A 20,518-nucleotide genomic window follows, 5' to 3' on the forward strand; every position below is an offset into this window, starting at 1 on the left:
GATTTACACCTTAGGATGGAGCGAGACATGCACCACGTCACTTGCATCAACCTTTTATCAGCTGAACAATCGTTTGGCAGCACAACGGACAGATTTTTTGAAGAAACCATAAATTTGAAAGTCTGAGTTGTTCCATTATTTAAAGTAACAGAAATAGTTACTTTCTCTGATAACTAGTTAGTGGGGTTTTGGGGTTTTTAAGGGTTATTGATCTATCTTCGTTATTCATTATCCATTATCCGTTGTCGGTCAGTTCATAATACGCTACAAAGCCTAGGAGCCGGGACACTTACTCTCAGCCAAAAGGCCAAGCTAAGGTCCTAGCCCTAAAGCCTTGCTGCGATCATTGCGAATGCACCGTTCCCGGAAGTACTGCAATACCGGGCCGATGCGTGGAGTGGACAGAGCAAGCTCTTATTCCATCTCCGGAATGCAAAAATCAAAAGGCCAAGCTAAGGACCTAGTATCTAAGGCCAAGCTAAGGACCTAGCATCAAAGGCAAAGCTAAGGTGCACACGAACCACTCACAATTAAGTAAAGAGTTCACAAACCACACCCACAGCCTTTCACAAGTGTATCTACATGGGAAATAGTTAGTTAGTTAGTAATTCAGTTACTAACTCAGTTACGTTATAGTAACTCACTACGTCTTCCAAAAAATACATCGGGAGTCGTCATTAGGCTCACGGTGACCTCTAGCGGATTCTCACGGAAGCGCACTTAATGCAACATACAGTAACATTAATTTTCAAACAAAGGTTTAACACTTTGACGCTTTTTATGTGGGTATTTTGCTTATCAAAATAGATGACAGTGAGTGAGTGAGTGAGTGAGTGAGTGAGTGAGTGAGTGAGTGAGTGAGTGAGTGAGTGAGTGAGTGAGTGAGTGAGTGAGTGAGTGAGTGAGTGAGTGAGTGAGTGAGTGGAGTGTAATGTGTGTATATAATGTCCATATATGGTCACCAATTATGCTAGGATCATTTTGTCCTTTACAAAAATCACAACATGTCAGGGGAGGCCGGTGAGCAAGCAGGAGATTAAAATTCTAAACAAGATAAATTATTATTGCATACCTGTCAACCTTTACGTTTTTGTCGTACAAAGTACGTTTATTATGCATTTTAAGACGTGTACGATGTACAAGAAAATCTGTTCGGAAAAACGCAAATTTGTCAATGATGGGTACCATCCGGTAAACACCATGGAGCCGTAGAGATTGACAGGTATACCCTCGGCAGCAACATGGCGGACAGTCATGTCAGCCCAATTGAGCCTCATGTTATACCTTGCAAACATTTCTTAATCTGCGACAATTACAAAAAAAAATCTATGTGCGTTTTTCAACCACCAGGAGCGCTAAATACTGTAATACACAATGTCCCTTAAAAATTCGACCCTTCTAAAAAGTATTGGATTTTCTAGATTCTAAATTGCCGAATTTTCACATTATTAATATAGAGTGCTTCGAGGTCCTAAGATTGCCCACAATGCATCGCTGGCGGCCATTTTGGAAGTCCACAAAGCTTTTCACTTCATTGTTATTGTTCAGCGAACCAGTTAGATTCTACATTGTAATGCCGAATACGTGCGTTATTGTTGGCTGTTGTAGCCGAGGGGAAAAGGGTGGGAAGGGCTTCTTTAGACTTCCGAAGTGTGTTTACAAACAGGGGATTGAAGCTCAGGAGAAAAGTGAACGGCGAAGACGAATGTGGCTGGCAGCTATCAACCGGTCGAATTTGCCAAAGCTTGACTGTGTTCGTGTTTGTTCTGACCAATTTCTGACAGGTAAATTGAATTATTTATGTTGTAGAAATAAATTTTAAAAAGGTTATGGGACATGTGTACTTCATGTACATCTGTCGACACCATTCAAGTATGGCTAGGTTAAATACTGTAGGTGTTGCTTCTTGAGTAACATTTCTGAAAAAATATTCTTAAAAGATCTAGATGTTGAACAAGTATATACCAAGAATACATAGTAAATGTGCATTTCATCCACTTTGATGAGATATTTCTTCTCTCTCAGTGGATAACATTATTAAATAACTACTTCACCATACACATGTATCAAACAAACATGAAGTATGCGCTGTTTGCAATTGTATTTATTTTCAATCTTTGTTTAGATGAAAGGCTCATAATTAACACCTTCAATTTACAACGGCTGAGGGGGGCGGGATAGCGTTTTGAGTTTCAGTGTAGTATCATCCAATGTTCGCATGTTTTCGCCACATCACAAACCTTGACAAACACTACTGGATTCCTCAACAAATCTGTCGTAGGCTTCCATACTTTTGTAATTTTGAAAATCCTTCAGTTCACAAAAGGGACTTGGGTGGAAAATAAGATAGTTAACAAGTTCGATGTAAGTCACACACGGCAACAAATCGGGATCAGACTTCCAGTCCTTGTTTTTAATTTTGTAGGGATACAATTTTCCAATAAAATGCAACTTCGCAGCGTACCGCTCGCGTGCTTGCTTGTCTAAACTCTCCACGTAGTTTTCCATATTGTTGATGGACCAAATCCGTACACAAACGAAGCTAGTTGAGTAAATAAATAGACAAACTTGGTAAATATTTGCTCCTCTCGCTATCACCGCTTGTAATCGACAGACTTCCAAGAAGCCGGTACGAAGCCGTGTTACTATTTTTAACACAAAGTGCGGAGCCCTCTATTAATACAATGAGTATCTAGCGTATTATTGTGCCAAGTGTCTGCACGTCCAGTGAGCAGGGTTGGGTAGGGTTACTTTAAATGGATTACTTTCAATTACTTTTGGATTACTCCAATACCAAATATGCTAATAAAAGACAAAAGAAACTAAATACGAATAAAATTATGACTCACAACACGTCGTAAGCTTTCTCTCCTGCTTTTGATCTCCGGCAAAACTAACATAAAATGTGACAGAAACAAAATGAAAATAAATCCAAACAGCTTGCCAACATCATTTTTGCCGTTCCATGTATTCCGTTACTCCCCAAGCCTGCACAAAATTTAGAAATGTTATTCATATTTAGTTTATTTTGTCTTTTATTAGCATATTTGGTATTGGAGTAATCCAAAAGTAATTGAAAGTAATCCAGTTAAAGTAACCCTACCCAACCCTGCCAGTAAGGCACACATTTCTCTTGCTTCATGGCAAAAGGAGATAGTGAGACCAAGAATTGTGATTTGGAGCACACCTCAGCCCAAACTATAGGATTAGTGACACATTGGCAAGCCAACAGCAAGTCAAATCACCTAGTATTTTTTCTAATTGGACTGACGTTTCATTTTTAATGGAGGATGACCGATCTATTGGTGCTTTTACTCTTAAAGAGCAGTATGTAACACATAACTGCGCAGCTCATCTGCCGAGTGAGACATGCCGTTCTCTTGCCTCGTAGCAGAGGATGATAGTGAGACCAAAGATTGTTTTGATACACACCTCAGCACCCAAACAATAAAATGAGAGGATTAGCAAGCTAACAGGAAGTCAAGCTATTTATTTTTTTCCTCATTTCATGACTTTTCATAATGGAGACTTAATGATTTTACTCAAAACGAGAGGCACGTAGACTTTATAAAACATGTTTTTCTTTGCTTCAGTTTATATATTGATTTTTGCTCTGCCAATGAGGTGTAGCTTCTTTATTTGTAAACCTGAACTGTGCCATATCAGACACAAACTGCTTGATTTGGATAACGCTATAAATTCAATTGGACATTGATACTGCAAAATGTCTCGCTGCACGTGTAACAAAGTTGAAATTTGATTGTTTTGAGCTTTTTTGAATTCTCACAAAATTTGTTTTTGATGCATTACTGATAAAACTCATTAAGCCATGGGTGTGTGCGACTGTCTTTTTCATTTGGCACTTTATCGGCTTCTGCGCTTGCCCTGCTTTCAGCCATATCACCTCGTGCTTAAGATGTATGCAGTCGTGCACAGACGCCCTGACTTCTTTTATCGTTTTGTTTACTGAATGCAGGCAATAGACAGGGTGACTGTGAACCCTGGTTTCACAAATGATTGAGGGTCATTACACATACAAAGTAAGAATAGACATATCAGTCAGAACACATAGCACTTTAATTTCACTCGCGGTTTGAATACAAAAAAAGGTATTTCTTGCTAATCATAAACATTCCCACAAAATGAGAGTACAAAACAGCACAATCCCAAAACGAACCTTTAATCCACACATCAAAACAACACAAGTTATGGTGTACATTAACTCACTAGTTGACACATTTTAAAGAAAGACATGGAGAAAACTAGAGTGGAACAAATCAAATAGCCAAGAATTAAGTAAATCTAATCAATCCATATACAGACTAAAGGCACATGTACTTTAACCTTGAACAATTTCCCAGAAAACCATAGACCAGGGTGACATAATGAAACTTTTCTCAGAACTGATTTAAAAAAGACCTGACCAAATTGTTGGTTAATCTACTAATCTAGAAGTTCATTATATGCAATGCAAATTAATTCATGTGCACTACACTCCCATTTCACTCAACTGTTATTTGGTTACTCCCATCAGTTTAAGGCCTATGCCTTTATCGGGGACGGCAATAACAAGAACATTATCTGAGAATGGAAAAAAAAAAAAGGGATTTTTCAAAGTTGCAACACGACATAGTACATGATCATCGACTCTTGATTAAATCCAAGAAAGGAAATAAGGCAAGGCCTCTTGACTTGGCCTCGACAACTGTCTCGTTTTGATATGATGCTGGATTTACACCTTAGGATGGAGCAAGACATGCACCACGTCACTTGCATCAACCTTTTATCAGCTGAACAATCGTTTGGCAGCACAACGGACAGATTATTTGAAAAAAACATAAATTTGAAAGTCTGAGTTGTTCCATTATCACGACGTCTTCATTCAGGGATCAAGCTGCTGCTGGATTTATATGGTGGACTTTGAGAAAGAAACTTTGAGATGGTGATTTCCGCCCATGTCGTAATTGTGAAGATCCATCAGCGCCTGGATGGCTTCTTCCACGGACGACATCTGGATCAAGGCCATCTTGCGGTCCCTGAAAGTTGGTGCAAAATGTTAATTTTGGCAAATACAGAAAAATGAAGGCTTCAGGTTGGATTCAGAAAGTCATAGTTCTGATCAGAATTCCGATTAAATACCCCTCCATCATGAAAGAGCCTATATTTACAATATATTCACATATGACATTAACTTGCTCGAGGTGAGTATCACAAGGAGAAATTGTCATACTGCGAGGGATTGAAACCCATGTTAATCAGCTAATGTGTTCTAAACCCCAGAGAAGATTAAACTTGGATATAAATACAGCATTCTACGCACTATAGTATATACATATTTTTCATAAGGCAAACCTGACTATATGGCGCATGTAATTGAGACTACAGTTATAAGTACCGTGTGTAACCATTGGGCCCTTCATACACTAACAGTATATAATAGTACAATGATCGAATAGTGGCCAAGTATTGCTGACCAAAATCATTTCTATGCAATCAAACCTGGGTCACAGTGGTGAGAGCGCAGACACTTATCACTAGAGCACCAGCGATAAAAATGACACACAAAAAAGGCATTCAATTTTATCTCTTTTACACCATTTTTACTCACTGTGCCAGAAACACTGACTTGCATAGTCCATTTTGTCCTGCATTCTGACAGGTTAGAGTTTCTCCACTTCATCAGTCTGTCAATAGCGTTGCGGTTTAACATGTCCACGTACGTAAAACATCTTGTATAATATTTTGTTGAAAGACTTTCCATTTCCTCAATTCTCTAACTATTATTGGTTAAAAATATGGAGACTGTTTAACCATTCAGAATGCAAAACAAAATTGACTATACAAATCAGATTTTCCGGCACATCAAGTAAAATGGTGCAATAATGAGATAAGCTCTGTCTTTTTGCAAGTCATTAGACCATTAGTTATCTAGTGGTAAAGGGATGGCGCTCTCACCGCCCCAAGTTCAAATCCTGGTGCATACATTGCTTGGAGATTTTAGTCAGGCGATGTTTATCGTTCAATCATTGCACTAAGAGGAGAGTATCCTGTAATACCTTGTATAGTAACAAACACCTGTAATGTATGCATTTCCAATCTTATTCACCGTGTTTTGCGGACTGTAAGGCAGACCCAAAAACATCAAATTACGTCTTGTAATCCGGTGCCTCTTATACACCGAAAAATACAGTGAATACAATTGGAAATGCATAATACAATTAAATGATACCGCATGTGGGAACTGTTCTGCCTTTAATAAACATTTAAAGGGGTCTCTGGCGGTTAACATGCGAATGGTTTGTTGCCAAAATTAATTTTAGTGGTGAGAACAGATGTTATGTTAATTCATGTTCAATAAAATACATTTTAATTAAATGTATACCATATTTTCACGATAAGGCGCACATTGAAGTCTTCAAATTATATGGCGCGCCCTTTCATGCCAATTAAGGCCTTTTTTAGAATAAGGAATTCAATGCCTTTTTAAGACTTTGATTTGAATACTTTGTAATCAATACCTAAATAAAACACAACCAAACTCAGGTTTACGCCTGCTGCATTTTTGAATACACACACTTGAATTCTTGTCTGTGTTGTTGTAAGGCAGCGGCGGCGGCAGAAGGCACCCGCGCCCTAGTGTTTAGGTGCGCCCTGTGCGTTTGTTAAATACAGAAGTGGAACCAGCTAAGGAGACTGCGCCTTTTAAGACTGTGCGCCCTATTGTCTTGCAAAATGCAGTATTTGTTTTCATACAACCCCAGCTCTCACTGTCGTTTGAATTCAATGTCTTTTATAGTCCAGCACACCTAGAGTATAAAAAAACAAACTATTATAAGTGAAATACACTAATTCGGGGGTCAACTGTTGTTTCAACAAAAACACAAGTTAAAAAAAAAAAGTGATTGGAATTTTGGTGTTCCTTACTGAAAGAACTTAAAAGCCTTGACAGTCCCGCCGCCATTGGAGAACAGAACACGCAGGTCATCCTCTCCCATGCTGTCCCTGCTCATAAAAGCAGCATGAATATTTTTGACAAGCCAACGTGAAAAAGGTCACACACAAATGTCACTTCAACCAAATGCTTACGTTTCACTTTAGCTTCACTGAATTCTTTTGTCCCAAGTGACTATAATGTACCCCACCAGACATGCAGCTAAACAATAGATAATGGATTATTATTACATAAATTATACAAACATGGTGTCGAAAGGGATGTTCACTACCGGTTATCTCCATACAGTTTATAGGGAAAGTAATCGCAGCGCAACTCATTTTTTTCCTGCATTATCCTATGTTACAGCCTAATACCAATATGGGTCAAATCATTTTTTCCACTTAAAATTCTACATACAATACCCCAAGGCAATAGGATAAAGGGAACACAAAAATCACAATTAAAATAAACTGAGAATAACTTCCCGTATTCAATTGTTTAGCTGCAGAAACTTCTAGTGAACAGAGAAAAGAAATGCTGCTTTAAGCACTACCGTATATTGGAGAGATGAAGGGTTGCAGAGGGAGGAAAAATGTTCTGGAAGTTTTTAGATCCAGGCTTCTTGAAGCGATGTAGCGTGGAGCCAGCAAAATCTGGAAAAATAAAATAAAATAAAAATTGATAAGAGGATACTACTTACAACACGTTACCCCCTTGCATGTGTGCCCTCACCTTTGGTCAGGAGCTGGTCATCCAGCCCTTCCCTGGGTAGAGCCACCGTTTGATGTTTGGACAGCGTCACCCGCATCACCTTACCAAAAACCTTCTGCCCGTTCAGGTGGCTCATGGCTAAAGATGAAAAAGAGAGCTTATGGATGTGCGTGTAAGGGTATCACATGAGCCAGTTGTGTTTCCCATACATGAGAGTCTGGCAGCCTGGCAGGGTTTGATTGGCCCCGCCAGTCTCATAAACTATATTATTAAAAAAAAAAAAAAATACAGTGGAACCTCGGTTTTCTAACGCCTCTCAGTTCGGACAAATCGGTGTTCGACCAAAAATTGAGAAATTCTTGCTTCGCTGTTCGGTCAAAAAAAAAAAAAAAATCGGAGTTCGAACGCCGGTACGCTAGGGTGCAAAGCTGAGCGGCGTACGGGTGTTTTAGCCCCTAATTTTGCCTCCGAAGAAGGTCAGTGCAAGCAGGACAGGTGAAAAAAGTTGTTCGTAAAACTATTGCCTTTAAGAAAGACATAATAGCCAATTATGAAAGAGGTGTACGAATTTCCGATCTTGCTAGTGAATACAGCATGGCTAAATCTACTATCAGTACGATAGTAAAGAATAAGGAGGCTGTGAAATCGAGTGATGCGGCTAAGGAAGTTAGCGCTATAAGCAAGCAACTGCCGCAAATTTTGGAAGAGGTTGAAAAACTTTTGATGATTTTTCTCTCCCCACTGTCCACCTCAAAGGTAAGAAATCCTATTCATAATCCTTTTTTTTAAATTTTTACACGTTCATGTTCCGTACGAAAGATTACGCTTACGTACAATTAGCCTGGGTTAGCTTCATGTTTACGTTCATGGTAAACATTCAGGGTGTTAGAACGGATTAAAACGATTTTACATTACTTTTAATGGGAAAAACGATTTCGGTGATTGAACAAATCTGTTTTCGAACAGGGTTCTGGAACGGATTATGGTCAAGAACCGAGGTTCCACTGTAATAAGATTCTTAAATCTTTATAAAATGCAAAGTTAATTAAAATAACATTTAAATGTCTCATTTCATAAATGATTACAAACACTTGCAAAAACAAGTTTGGTCTTAGTCCCACTGTCTGCACTGAAGTTAAACAGTGAAAATGCTTTGGACACGAGCACTAATTGTAGCTCATAAGTTGCATATTTTAATAACCTCCTATAGACTATTAAATAAGATCCTATCATATCAGCAATCACAAAAGCTACTGATATTCAATATTTAAATTTACCAAATCACCGATATGAATATTACATTTAATTAAAACTCGTATTGGTGATTTGGTCCATTTACTTGGCGAAACGTTAAAATAGTACAGCATCAGATTCAGAACAACACGAGTAATTTTAAGTCAATTTAGGTTATAGGCAGACTTTGGCATTCAACTCCTGTCTAATTTACCATGCTTTGTGGGTGTGATTTGTTTGCCGTGTCATTGCCTTTAATAACTTGTGTTCCTTTGATTCAATAGTTATTGAGGGCACACATTCATTATAGATCTAACTTCAATATTTTGCTTGAAAAAAATGCACCAGATCGAAGCGTTTGAAATAAAAAGGTACTTTTTCTTCTAGGGGAGCATGCCTCTGAAACCCCATAGACCAAGGGTGGGCAACGTATAACACACGTGCCAGCAGTGGCACGCTAGGGGTTAACCATTGGCACGCGAGCGCACGGCAAAATAATGATATTTTTTAAAATGCACAATTTTTCCTGAAATTTAAACATTTTCAGTTGCGCACCGTTTTGTTTAGAGGCTATATAGGTTATCTAGCACCCCCCCTTCTGCTCCATGTGCAAGTGTGTGTCTGCACGGTGCCTCGAAGAGGGGGAAAAATTACGTGTTTACCCAGCCACAGCAACACCGGCGTGCGATAAATGAATGAATAATGATAGCTCCTCCAGCGAAAAAATGTCGTTCTTTTCAGTCAGAGTGGACAGATGACTTGGGCTTTGTGGAAAAATGACTGATGGTCATGCATTATGCCTCGAGAGCGTTGTACCTTGCATATCAAATGTTAAACGTTATTACGAGACAAAAGCTGAACATGAATTCAAGGCAGAGACATTAAAACATGCTGTGTCCAGGTCTGACAAACACAGACCCTAAAAACCTTTGTCCCTGCTTAAAACACCACCAATGAAGCTAGCCATCACATTGCTCACTGCATAGCAAAGCACGGAAAACCATTTCCTGATGGCGAATATATTAAAGAAGCGTCTGTGTGTGTGTGCGCGCGCGCGTTTCAACTATTGATATTTTCTGCAATAAGATTTAATTGATGAATGGTATGGTAGCTGTCCATATCACTTGTTTTTTTATTTTAGTTGATTGTTGATGCAGAATGGTTGATTCTTGTGGTAAAGTCGAAGTCATGGATGTCTGCAGGCCTTTCCACACGTTGCTCACATTCATTTTTTTTAGTTAATTGTTGAACAAGAATATTCATCCATCCTTTATCTGCACCGCTTATCCTCAGTAGGGTCGCGGGGGTGCTGGAGCAAATCCCAGCCATCTTCAGGCAGTGGGCAGGGGACACCCTGAACTGGTTGCTAGCAAGTCGCAGGTCACACAGGGACAGACAATTTGCCCGCTCATTCACACCTAGAGACAATTTGGACCGGCCAATTAACCTGACATGCATGTTTTTGGAACGTGGGAGGAAACCGGAGTGCCCGGAGGAAACCCATGCAAGCACGGGGAGAACATGCAAACTCCACACAGGAGTTTCGATCTCATGACCTCAGAACTGTGCCGCACACGCGTTAACCACTGCGCTGCCGTGCTGCCCATGAACAAGAATAGTGGAAGATAAAATTTGGTCAGTTATACGATTTCAATGTATATCCATGTTGTGTATTTGGACTAGTGTAAAATTACAGCTCTGGTGGATATTTAAAAAAAATGTTGTGCGAGTAATTAATCTTGGTGTGGCACACTGATTTACAAGAAAATTTAGAAGCGGCACTACACACCAAAAAGGTAGCTGACCCTTGCCATAGACTGTCCACCCACCAAGGTCTTACAAACTTGTATGGGAAACACTGAGCCAGTCTGTGTGTAAGGAAACTCACCCAGCTGAGCCTGGTTCCCATCAGACAACTGAATCAAAGCGCTGTCCTTCTTATTGTAAAGGATCTTTACCCTCTGCACGTCTCCATAGACGCCTAAACAAACGGAGACACAAAAACAGAGAGAGGGAGACAGAAATAGAAGGAGCGAGAGAGGCAGCCAGAGAGAGCTCAAGGTGGAGGAGAGCACGAGAACAGAAAAGACAGAGCAGGAGAGGAGGAGCCGACGGAGATCAAAAAGAAGAGGTGTGAAGGATGGAAGGAATTCAGTTAGTGCTAGAGAGACAAAGGATCGGAAAGGACAGGCGCTTCCCATTTGATCGCCACTTCAAAACAACACTCCAGTGTAAAAACATTTGACCTATTACTCAAAACCTGTTTAACATATGTCTTTAAAAAAGTATGACTGGTGACAAAAGACCACAACAGCTTAAAGGCAGAGTTGCACTGAGCTAAAGCAGAAAAAGCTGTGCAGGAAGACAACATGGACTGAAATCTATTTACAGGACAAAAATGTCGGCTGGCAGTCAAAGGTTGGAAAAGCATCAGTCAGTTTGGAGTAACATTGAAACTGACAATTTCCTTGCTTGAAAAAAGTAGCCCATTGTTTTTATGGTAAATACATATTAGTGCTTTACCTGCATGTTTAAAGGTGCATTTCAGTGGGGATTAAATATTTGCAGATTTTTTGGTTGGTTTTACGGCAATTCCTCAGCTAAATTCAAATTCACATGTCAAGTCAGCTGTGCAGTATTCTGGAGAGAAGATCTACTTTAAGGAGCTGTTCTAATATTGGTACTGGAGTGTCACCTTTATAAAGCACATTAAAAAATGTTTAAAAGCATCAAGTTACAAAAAACAACAACGTAATAATCTTAGTAATATTTATAATTATTGGGTAACAAATCATTCCGTAAAAGACAATTCAATAAAATTATCCATATGCGAGTGTGAAGAGACACAGTTTATGTCTCAATTTGAGAAAGGTTATTCTCGTCATCTTCAAAGACAGGTTAGTGGCCACAATGCTTTATTTAACCTACATCTGGACAAATTTGAACATTTAATAAGTTAGATGTGCCCTTATCATCAAATACAGATCTCCATGAAACGATGGATGTTTACAATGGTCTTAAAATTCATGCAATTAAGTTAAGCCTTCCTCTGGATATTATTGTTAAACAATTATTTCTCCGAGGTAATTCCAGTGGAACAAAGTATTGTCCGGTTAGGGAAAAAAATGGACGAGTGGCCAAACGAAGCTGCTGATACCTTCCTTTTAAGACAAACTATATTACAGTGAAAATCAGTACTCGCGGGAGACATTGAATGGACAAGGCCACGAATAGCAAAATGAAATATCACTGAAATGCTTTGGGGGGGGGGGGGGGGGGGGGTGGTTGGGGGAAATGTGTCTTGAAAATTTGCAGAGAAAGCAGTAAGATTATATTACCACAAAATACAAAGGTAGACCAGTACCTCCCATAAATAAAATTTTAGTAATAAAATAGAACTCTAGCAGCCAAACCATTCATTTGTGGGGGGTCCAATGCAAACACTTTCCCAGGCAATTTGACACAAAGTCTTGAATGCAAAATTGCTCCAACATAGTTGCCAACTGATCTATCAGATTAATCGAGACTTGCTCACTTTCTTTGTAAATAATGGAAATATCGTTTCGATGAAAAAAAAAACAAAAACAAGTTTGAGACAAGAGAATGTCCACTTTACCGCTGAAGAAAAAAAGTAGAGCAAACTGGATAAACAGAGAGAGATAAACAGACTGAAAAGAAGAGATTGAACATACCGAAGAGGGTAAAGAGACTTTGAGGCGTGACCATCTTTACAGAGAGAGACCGCAGAGTAGAGGACAGGAAGAGGAGGAGCAGAGGAACAAGGAGAGGAGAGACGAAGTAGAGATCAGACCACCCGGCATTGGACGAGGGGGGAGATGATGGTTTCCATGATGATGACGATTGGAGCAAAGATTGTTTGGGGAGAGGTAAAAAAAAACAAAAAAAAAAACGGCAAAAGTTGGTTGAGGCCAGATTGCAGAAAAAAGGGGGAAAATCAATGGATTTTTTTTTTTTTTACAAAACAGGTTAAACACACAATATTTAGGGATGCAGGGTCATAAGGAGGGACAAATAAACATGTGGTTGAAAGGGAGCATCAAAGAGGGAAAGAAAAAAAGGCAGGGAAAAGGAGAAAGGAGAGGAGGACAAAAACCAAAGCAGAGGTCAGTAAACAGCATCAGTGGAACATCAACGGAGAGAATGAGTGCTGGATTGATTCACACAGAACAAAATCCAAAACGCCACACACTAATGGATACATTCATTAGTGCAATACATTGAAATGAACAAGGGAAAAAATAAACACACGAGTATGGAATGTGTGGAATAGATCAACCTAAATGCAACAGCAAAACATTGATGAGAGAAAGTAGCAGAATATCGTTAATAAGTGTGACAAATACCACCCAATCATAATTAAAGGTTTTCTTCTCCCATTTCCTCGTCACTACAAAGTGTTCTGTGTGGGAGAGTGCAACAGCTACGTGTGATTTTTTTTACATTACCAGTCACTTTAGTCAAAAAAAAAAACAGAATGGAATTGCTTGTATTTACATTTTAGATGTCTCGGCAGTTTTTCTCCATCTGCTACACTTTGTCGTCTCTGACATGGTTATTGTGAAAGCACTGAATATTTTTATGGTTTGTGAGAATTTAATGACATGATTTAAAATCAGCAGCTAGAAATATGCCAGTCTGTCATGTATCATTTTATATTGTGCTTTTTTTTTTAGTGCAAACAAATGTTGCCATTAAGGTATTTCGGCCAAGCGTTTTATATTTCTGTATCTGGTTTCAGCCCAAAATTTTAATTTAAGTAAGTGATTTCTGCTGTGGCTGGACATCAACTTTTAATTTCAACTATCATCTTGTTCATTGGCTATGGTCCACATCCTGCACTGAAATCAATTATATTCTTCAGATCAACTGTTATATACAGGTCAATTTATAAAACAGGATAGGAGGGGGAAAAAATAGATCTTTTCCTCCATTTGATTACTGTTTGGTTAACTTTGAACTGAGAAAGAAGTTAAATAATGTTAGCATTTAAACTAATACATTATGACTCAAAAGTGAGTACACCCTACAAATTTCTTCAGATTTCATTGTTTAATTGAGCAACACTGTGAAGAAACGTTGCTTAAACCAAATGAAAGGTAGTCTGTGTAAAGCTTGTATAGCAGTGTAAATGTATTTCCCCCCCTAAAAAAACTAAATAACTAAGCACCTGGTAACAAAAGTGAGTACACCCTAAAATGAAAGTTCATAAAGTGTCAATATTTCTGTGGCCACTATGATTTTGCAGACCTGCCTTACTCCTCCTGGGCATGGATTTCACCAGAGCCTTACAGGTTGTAACTGAAATACTCTTCCACTCCTCCATGGATGGAAGGAATTCAGTTAGTGATATTGTACTTCTCCATCTTCTGAGGACGACACTGTACTGTAACTTATCTACAGGGTGTTAGCAATATTCTTTTACCCATAACCAGTCGTATGTACTGCCACAATTCTTTTTTAAAGGTCCCCACAGAGCTTCTGGCCACGTTTTGCCATCTTGGGAGTTTCAGTGACCAGTAAACAGTGTGCGAGAGCTGTACTACTGTTACTGTTGACCTAGTAAGAGCAATAAGTCACATGGTATTGCAGGGGAAATGACAAGCATTGTTTTTTACATTTCGGGGTGTATTGTATTTGGGTGCATTTACTTTTGTTGCTAGAGGTTTGGCTATTGATGGCTATATTTGGTGTTTTTTGGAAGGGGAAAAAGAAAATTCACTGGTATACAAGCTTTACACAGACTTCATTGTGTCAAAGCGATGTTTCTTCATTGTTGTTCTAATAAACACAATACAATTTCCGCAGATGTGAAGGGTGTACTCCCAATTGCACCATACTGTATCTTTCACAGTAATATCTATCTGCAAGCCATTGCGATAGTTAAGAGTGACCTTACATTTTGCACAAATGTAGAAGAGATTAAATCAAATGCATAATTTAAATTCCCTAGTGATTATGAACTACGAGGACAACTTTTTCATGGGGCATTTTAACACGGAAAAAAAAATGAACAGTGTAGTTTTGTTTTTACATTTAAAACTAATAGCACGCGCTTGTCTGATATGTTGTAATGTATTTTACACTACCTTTGTCTGGACATCATTTAAATTGGGTAAATGGTTGTTGTATTAAAAGGTACAATGATTCAATTTACTGTATAAAAATTATTGCTTTCTTGATAAACAAGGATTCTTTTACATTTACTGTAACCGGGTGAATATGGCTGCTAAAACGATTTACTGATTAATACTGTAGCTCTTGAAATGGCAGATTTAATAATTCTACATGTAAAGCCTGACCAACACTCTCTTCACATAACCTGGCTACTATTGACAGTCATCAAATATTTACTTCTTTACAGATAACCTTACATTCTAACATTTAAAAAAATAAGGCACTTCACCCTGGATCAGACTGTTTATCCATACAACCAAAGTAAAATATGGATTTGCAATCTTTTTTTCATCAAGCTGCCATGGGCAAAACAGTTGAACAAAGACAACACATGCAGACAAATATGGAAACCACGCCACTGTAAAGGCACTCGCAAAAAGGAGATGAGCAAAGATGGATTGAAATAGTAGAAAGAAATAGTCTTTGGCAGAAAAGTATTTCATAGAAGAGATTGCTGTTACAGAGATACAACTATTTAGAAAAAAGGGTGCGCCAATAATAAGTTGATATTGTCAACAATATTAACATGTTTTATCAAACGATTACAAAAAAATAAAACAGCGTAAAAGTAGCATTAGCGTTCAGGGTAACATGTATTCATATTGTACCTCTTCATTCAGGTTGGATGCCAGCAACACTCCAGAAACTCCGGGCCCTGACAGAGCAACACGTCCTGCTGCAGCTGCAGCAGCTGCAGCAGCGCTCAGGGGATTCATGGGCCCTGAAATCAAGCATATAAACAGCATAAAATGATTAACAGCATATGTTTAAGACAATTGTAAAATGTGAGGTGTGTATCATAGTGCAGCATTGGTACTACTAAAAAAATTAATTGATAAAACTTACAAATGAGCCATTCATGTAAATTTCATTATGCTGATAATGTTCACACACAGCATAAAAAAATATCAGAAATAATATTTATTAACAAAATACACTTGAAATACCTGCACCCTGCGGGAGGGAAAGCGAGGATGAGTAACCTGCCCCAGCGGAGTATGTTGCTAGCGCTGCTGTAGGGGTACCTTTAAGAAAGCACGGATCAAGAATTATGACCCATCCAGGTATTGAACAAAGGACACACAGGGAGAATTTGAGGTTTGACAGTTTTATCTTGCATTTAAATATCAATGGACGTGGGCTGCGGTTATACAGTTTTTAGTTGAAATAATTACCCAATAAAGACTGTTCTTTGTGCGAATCTCCATCTCCAGTAGGCAGGTCTGGTCGAGTGTAATCTCGGCTTTTATCGTTGTTGTATTTGACGTTCAGGTTGACGAGTTTACTGAAATCGATCCGTAAAGTACAGCAGGAATTGTAGATATTCTGTCCATCGAGAGACTGTGAGGAGGGTAATAAATAACATATCGTTAAGCAACTGAGTGACAGCAGTGACCGAAGATTGAATGTGTTTCGCAATGTGTAAAGGAGAAGAGAAAATATCAAAGGGTGTACATTTTGGCGTTAAGAATAAGACTCTGCTCACAAAATGTGACATTCGCAAGACTTACCAGTTTAGCTTGCTGGGCATTGACAGGATCACTGAACTGCAGGAGTGCTTGAAACTGGTTGTTCTTAGTGAACGTAATTATCTTCATCACAGTCCCAAATTTACTGAATATCTGAAAAAGAGCACATTTATTAACATTTTTGTAGTCAACAATTAAATCTTACCCAAAGAACAAGTGAATGATCATATTCCAATGATAAAGTCAGCTATTACAACAAAAAGTTACAAATATCATTGTTCCATTTTAGTTTATTTTTTATTAGAAACTTTCATGCTCTTCAAGATAAAAAACAGGGTGTACCGTAGAGGAAAGATTGGGCCTAAAATATCCTGCCCGACCCAACCCGCAGGTATACAAGCCCGAACCCAAACGATTAACTTGATTTGAGGGACTCGGCCTGAAGCAAACCCGAGGTTTTACTTGGGCGTGGAAGTGCGCGCTTTGGGCAGAGTTCTTCGAATAAAATGTGCACTTCGAAGTGCGCCCAAGTGTACATTCCGGCATTGTGCAACGAAATGGCACTGAAAAGCAAAATTCTGCAGATTACAGGCTGAAAATACTGAAATATGCAGCCATAAAGCAGAGAGAAAGTTTGTTAGTTATTGGCGAGAAGCGGAAATACAATTTGAAGTAAGAGACGTAAAGGTGGAAAGAGGAAGCAGCGCATCTTCTACTGTGACAATGAAAATCACTTTAGATCTGGTAATATTTTAGCGCCAAACTGCAGCGTCGAAGTGTGTTACTCAAATAAAAGTACTACTATTTCAGAAAAATATTACTGATGCATAAGTAAAAACAGTCATATAAATAATTACTTTTGTAAAAGTAAGTACATGCTGTGCAGATCCTCCACAAAGGAGAAGAAAAAAAAGACGAGAAGGAACCCCAGCCGGCTCGACTTAATGATTGACATTTTAAGCCTGGACATGGCCTAAGCTGCACAACTCAGCCAAAACGCACAGTTTGGCGCTGAAGTAGCCTAGATGGTAGGGCGCCCGCTCTGAGACTGGGGGGTCGCTGGTTCAAGCCTCGACCGAGTCATACCTAAGACTTACAACATTGGTACTCATTGCTTCCCTGCTTGGCGCTCAGCATTAAGGGTTGGAATTGGGGGGTTGGTGACTAAAATGGCTGCGGCTGCATCGGCTCGCCACAGTTTAACTGTACGGGTCAGGTGTATCGACATTTTCGTCCTGTGTGCATTGTTACAAAGAATGACAATAAAAGTAAATTCTAAAGTATGCACGGCTGGAGTAAAGCTTCGTGTTTACTTTGGCGGCAAATTAAAGCTTCGGGTTTATTTTGGGCTTGTTTATCACATCAAAGTAATCTGATAGGTTCATATACCCACGACTCGGGTTGGGTGCAAGTTTTTAAATCTGAAACACGCAGGGAAGCTGGTTAAAATGGAATACCTGTTGCAGAACATCAAGAGTCACTGGATAAAACATGTTGTCTATTATGATGCGCAGGACAGGACTGGGAGGCGGAGCAAGATCCAGAACACCGTGATCCGATGACGGAGAACTTCCATCTTGAACCGCTGAAACTGCCTGTAGCACTGCTTGGGCCCTCTTGGATAAATGAAAAGATCCACCATCAGATTAAACTTGTGTCATTTTTTTCGGGTGGTGGGGAATGGGAGTTGCACAATGGGACTTGTGAAAAATGTGATTACCTGGTTTAGCGCAGAATCTGTTTTAAGTTCCTTATGGTTGGAATACTGAATAAAGATGGGACTATTCCTGACCTAAAAACCAAAGAGAAATCATTAGAAATGTTGTGAACCTCAAAATTATTCATTGTGCCCAGAAAAATAAATGAGGCATGGAAAAAACCCCCACCTGTGGTGTCACAGCAGCATAGTAGTTCACCATAGTAATGGCAGCTTCTGTTGTACTGAGCTCCAGAAATGCCTTGAGTCATCATCAAAGCATCATCAGTGCATTGCGAAAAAAATAACAATAAAAACATTTTACTTGACATAACAATGTTCATGTTTATACCTGGTTTTTTCCCTTCAGCATTAGTATATTGGTCACTTTTCCAAAGGGAAGTCCCAGTGCAATGACTTCTGTCTCTGATACTTCATTAGGAAGTTTTCGAATGTGAAGAACTTTGGATGGAGGAGACTCATCCAGACGCTGTTTCTTCGTGTCATTGCCATTTGCTGATCATGCATGTGTGGAAGCACAGTAGAACAATAGTAACATAAAATGGTGCACTTAAATAGCCCAAAATCAATGTAATATTACTTTCAAAACACCTGATGCAGGGCAAAAACAGAAAAATGCTGAAATATACAATTGTATTAAAGACAACGTTATTTTCATAGTCAAACAAAAATGTGATCTTACTGGTCATGGGGACAGGGCTGCTACTTCTGCTGCTGCTGCTGTACATGGCGAGCTCATCTGAGCTTCTCTGAGGGTTGAGGAGGATGAGAAAAACAAATGAAGGTACCAACAAGGCATTCATAAACATAGTAATTTGTACCTGATGATTACAACAAAGTCAACATAGTAAATATGACTGCTTACCTTCACACCAACTGCAACATCACTGAGGAGCAAAGGACACGTCGAAAGCAAATTACTAAGTCACAATACAAACATTTTCATTGAACTAGATTTCAATGCTGCGCGAGTAATCGTCTTGCTGAATATTTTATAAATCGAGTTTCTTGACTTTGCATGCGAGTTATATGTATTTTATCACCATCCATCCATCAATCACCTGCACCGCTTATCCTCAGTAGGGTCGCGGGGATGATGGAGCCCATCGCAGCTATCTTCGGGCAGTGGGCTGGGGACACCGTGAACTGGTTACCAGCCAATCGCAGGGCACACAGGGACAGACAACTGGCTCGCTCACTCACACCTAGGGACAATTTGGACCGGCCAATTCACCTGACAAGCATGTTTTGGGAATGTGGGAGGAAACCGGAGTACCCACGCAAGCACGTGGAGAACATACTAACTCAGGAAGTCCAGTAGCTGGATTTGAACCCATGACCTCAGAACTGTGCCGCACACGTGCTAACCACTGCGCTGCCCGTATTTTATCACGATTTACCTAAAATGTGTTAGTTTCCGCATGCAACGTGAACATATCATTTCCATAAATGTTACAATGACGCCTTTTGTTGAACCTCCGAGCGTGTGACTGATTGGGCTAACAATGAAAGCAATTTCGACCTTCTAGTAAAACCTCGTCAAAGTAGTAAAGTAAAAAGAGTAAATTATTCTGTAATATCGTTTCGCGTGCAAAACGAAAGTAATATACTATCACCCCATACCGTTAGCTTAGTTCGTGGTTGCATTTGAGGTTTAGCTAATTGGAACCGGGTCTTGAATCTGCACGGCATCGAAATTTACAGCTCGGCAAACAGCTAGCTTATCCTAAATCAAGTATGGTAGACTGTGTCACGTCACTGTCTGACCTGGTTTAAAGAGACGAGGCGTTCAGGCATTTACGTGTAGAAATGATAGACAATTACCCGTCCATCGCAGCTCTTTGTCCTCTTCGACGTGAATGTACGTCAAGCAAAATGCACGAAAAAGTGTCTGCAAAATGGGCGTCTTCTCATCAACGGCACCGCGGTGTCGTTAGCGCCACCTTCTGCTTTGGAGAAGTACTTCAACTAGAAGTTGGGCATTTGCGTACGTTTACTAGCATTCCGGTAAGTCACTTTAAAGCCTTCATCCATTTTTCGCACTGCTTATCTTCAGTAGTGTCGCTTGAGCCCATCTTAGCTATCTCTGGGCAGTGGGACATGAACTGGTTGCCAGCCAGTCACAGGGCACACAGAGACAGACAACACACTCTGTCAGTAGGGACTATCTAGACTGGTAAATCAACCTGACATACATTACCTGTCTTTGGAACGTGGGAGGAAACCGGAGTGCCCGGAGGAAACCCACGCAGACACGGG

The 20,518-nt window shown here is 39.5% G+C and overlaps 1 protein-coding gene and 1 pseudogene across 1 annotated transcript; both read right to left on the reverse strand.

The window, feature by feature from the left end:
- Positions 1-347: 347 nt before the first annotated feature.
- Positions 348-497, reverse strand: LOC148373298 (U2 spliceosomal RNA; annotated as a pseudogene).
- Positions 498-4,055: 3,558 nt separating this feature from the next.
- On the reverse strand, positions 4,056-20,402 carry ptbp2b (polypyrimidine tract binding protein 2b). Its single transcript, XM_088344000.1, has 17 exons — positions 20,084-20,402; positions 19,125-19,146; positions 18,942-19,008; positions 18,591-18,754; positions 18,429-18,500; positions 18,263-18,334; positions 18,000-18,158; positions 16,585-16,695; positions 16,249-16,414; positions 16,021-16,098; positions 15,682-15,794; positions 12,571-12,604; positions 10,767-10,859; positions 7,667-7,783; positions 7,488-7,587; positions 6,925-7,002; positions 4,056-5,036 (listed from the first exon to the last, which is right to left on the reverse strand). Exons 1-17 carry the CDS (start codon positions 20,089-20,091, stop codon positions 4,907-4,909), a joined length of 1,584 nt encoding a protein of 527 aa, XP_088200126.1. The 5' UTR covers positions 20,092-20,402; the 3' UTR covers positions 4,056-4,906.
- Positions 20,403-20,518: the final 116 nt, after the last annotated feature.

The sequence above is a fragment of the Urocampus carinirostris genome, chromosome 1 (assembly GCF_059441175.1).
Source record: "Urocampus carinirostris isolate Australia breed hairy pipefish chromosome 1, RoL_Ucar_1.0, whole genome shotgun sequence".
Taxonomy (NCBI): domain Eukaryota; kingdom Metazoa; phylum Chordata; class Actinopteri; order Syngnathiformes; family Syngnathidae; genus Urocampus; species Urocampus carinirostris.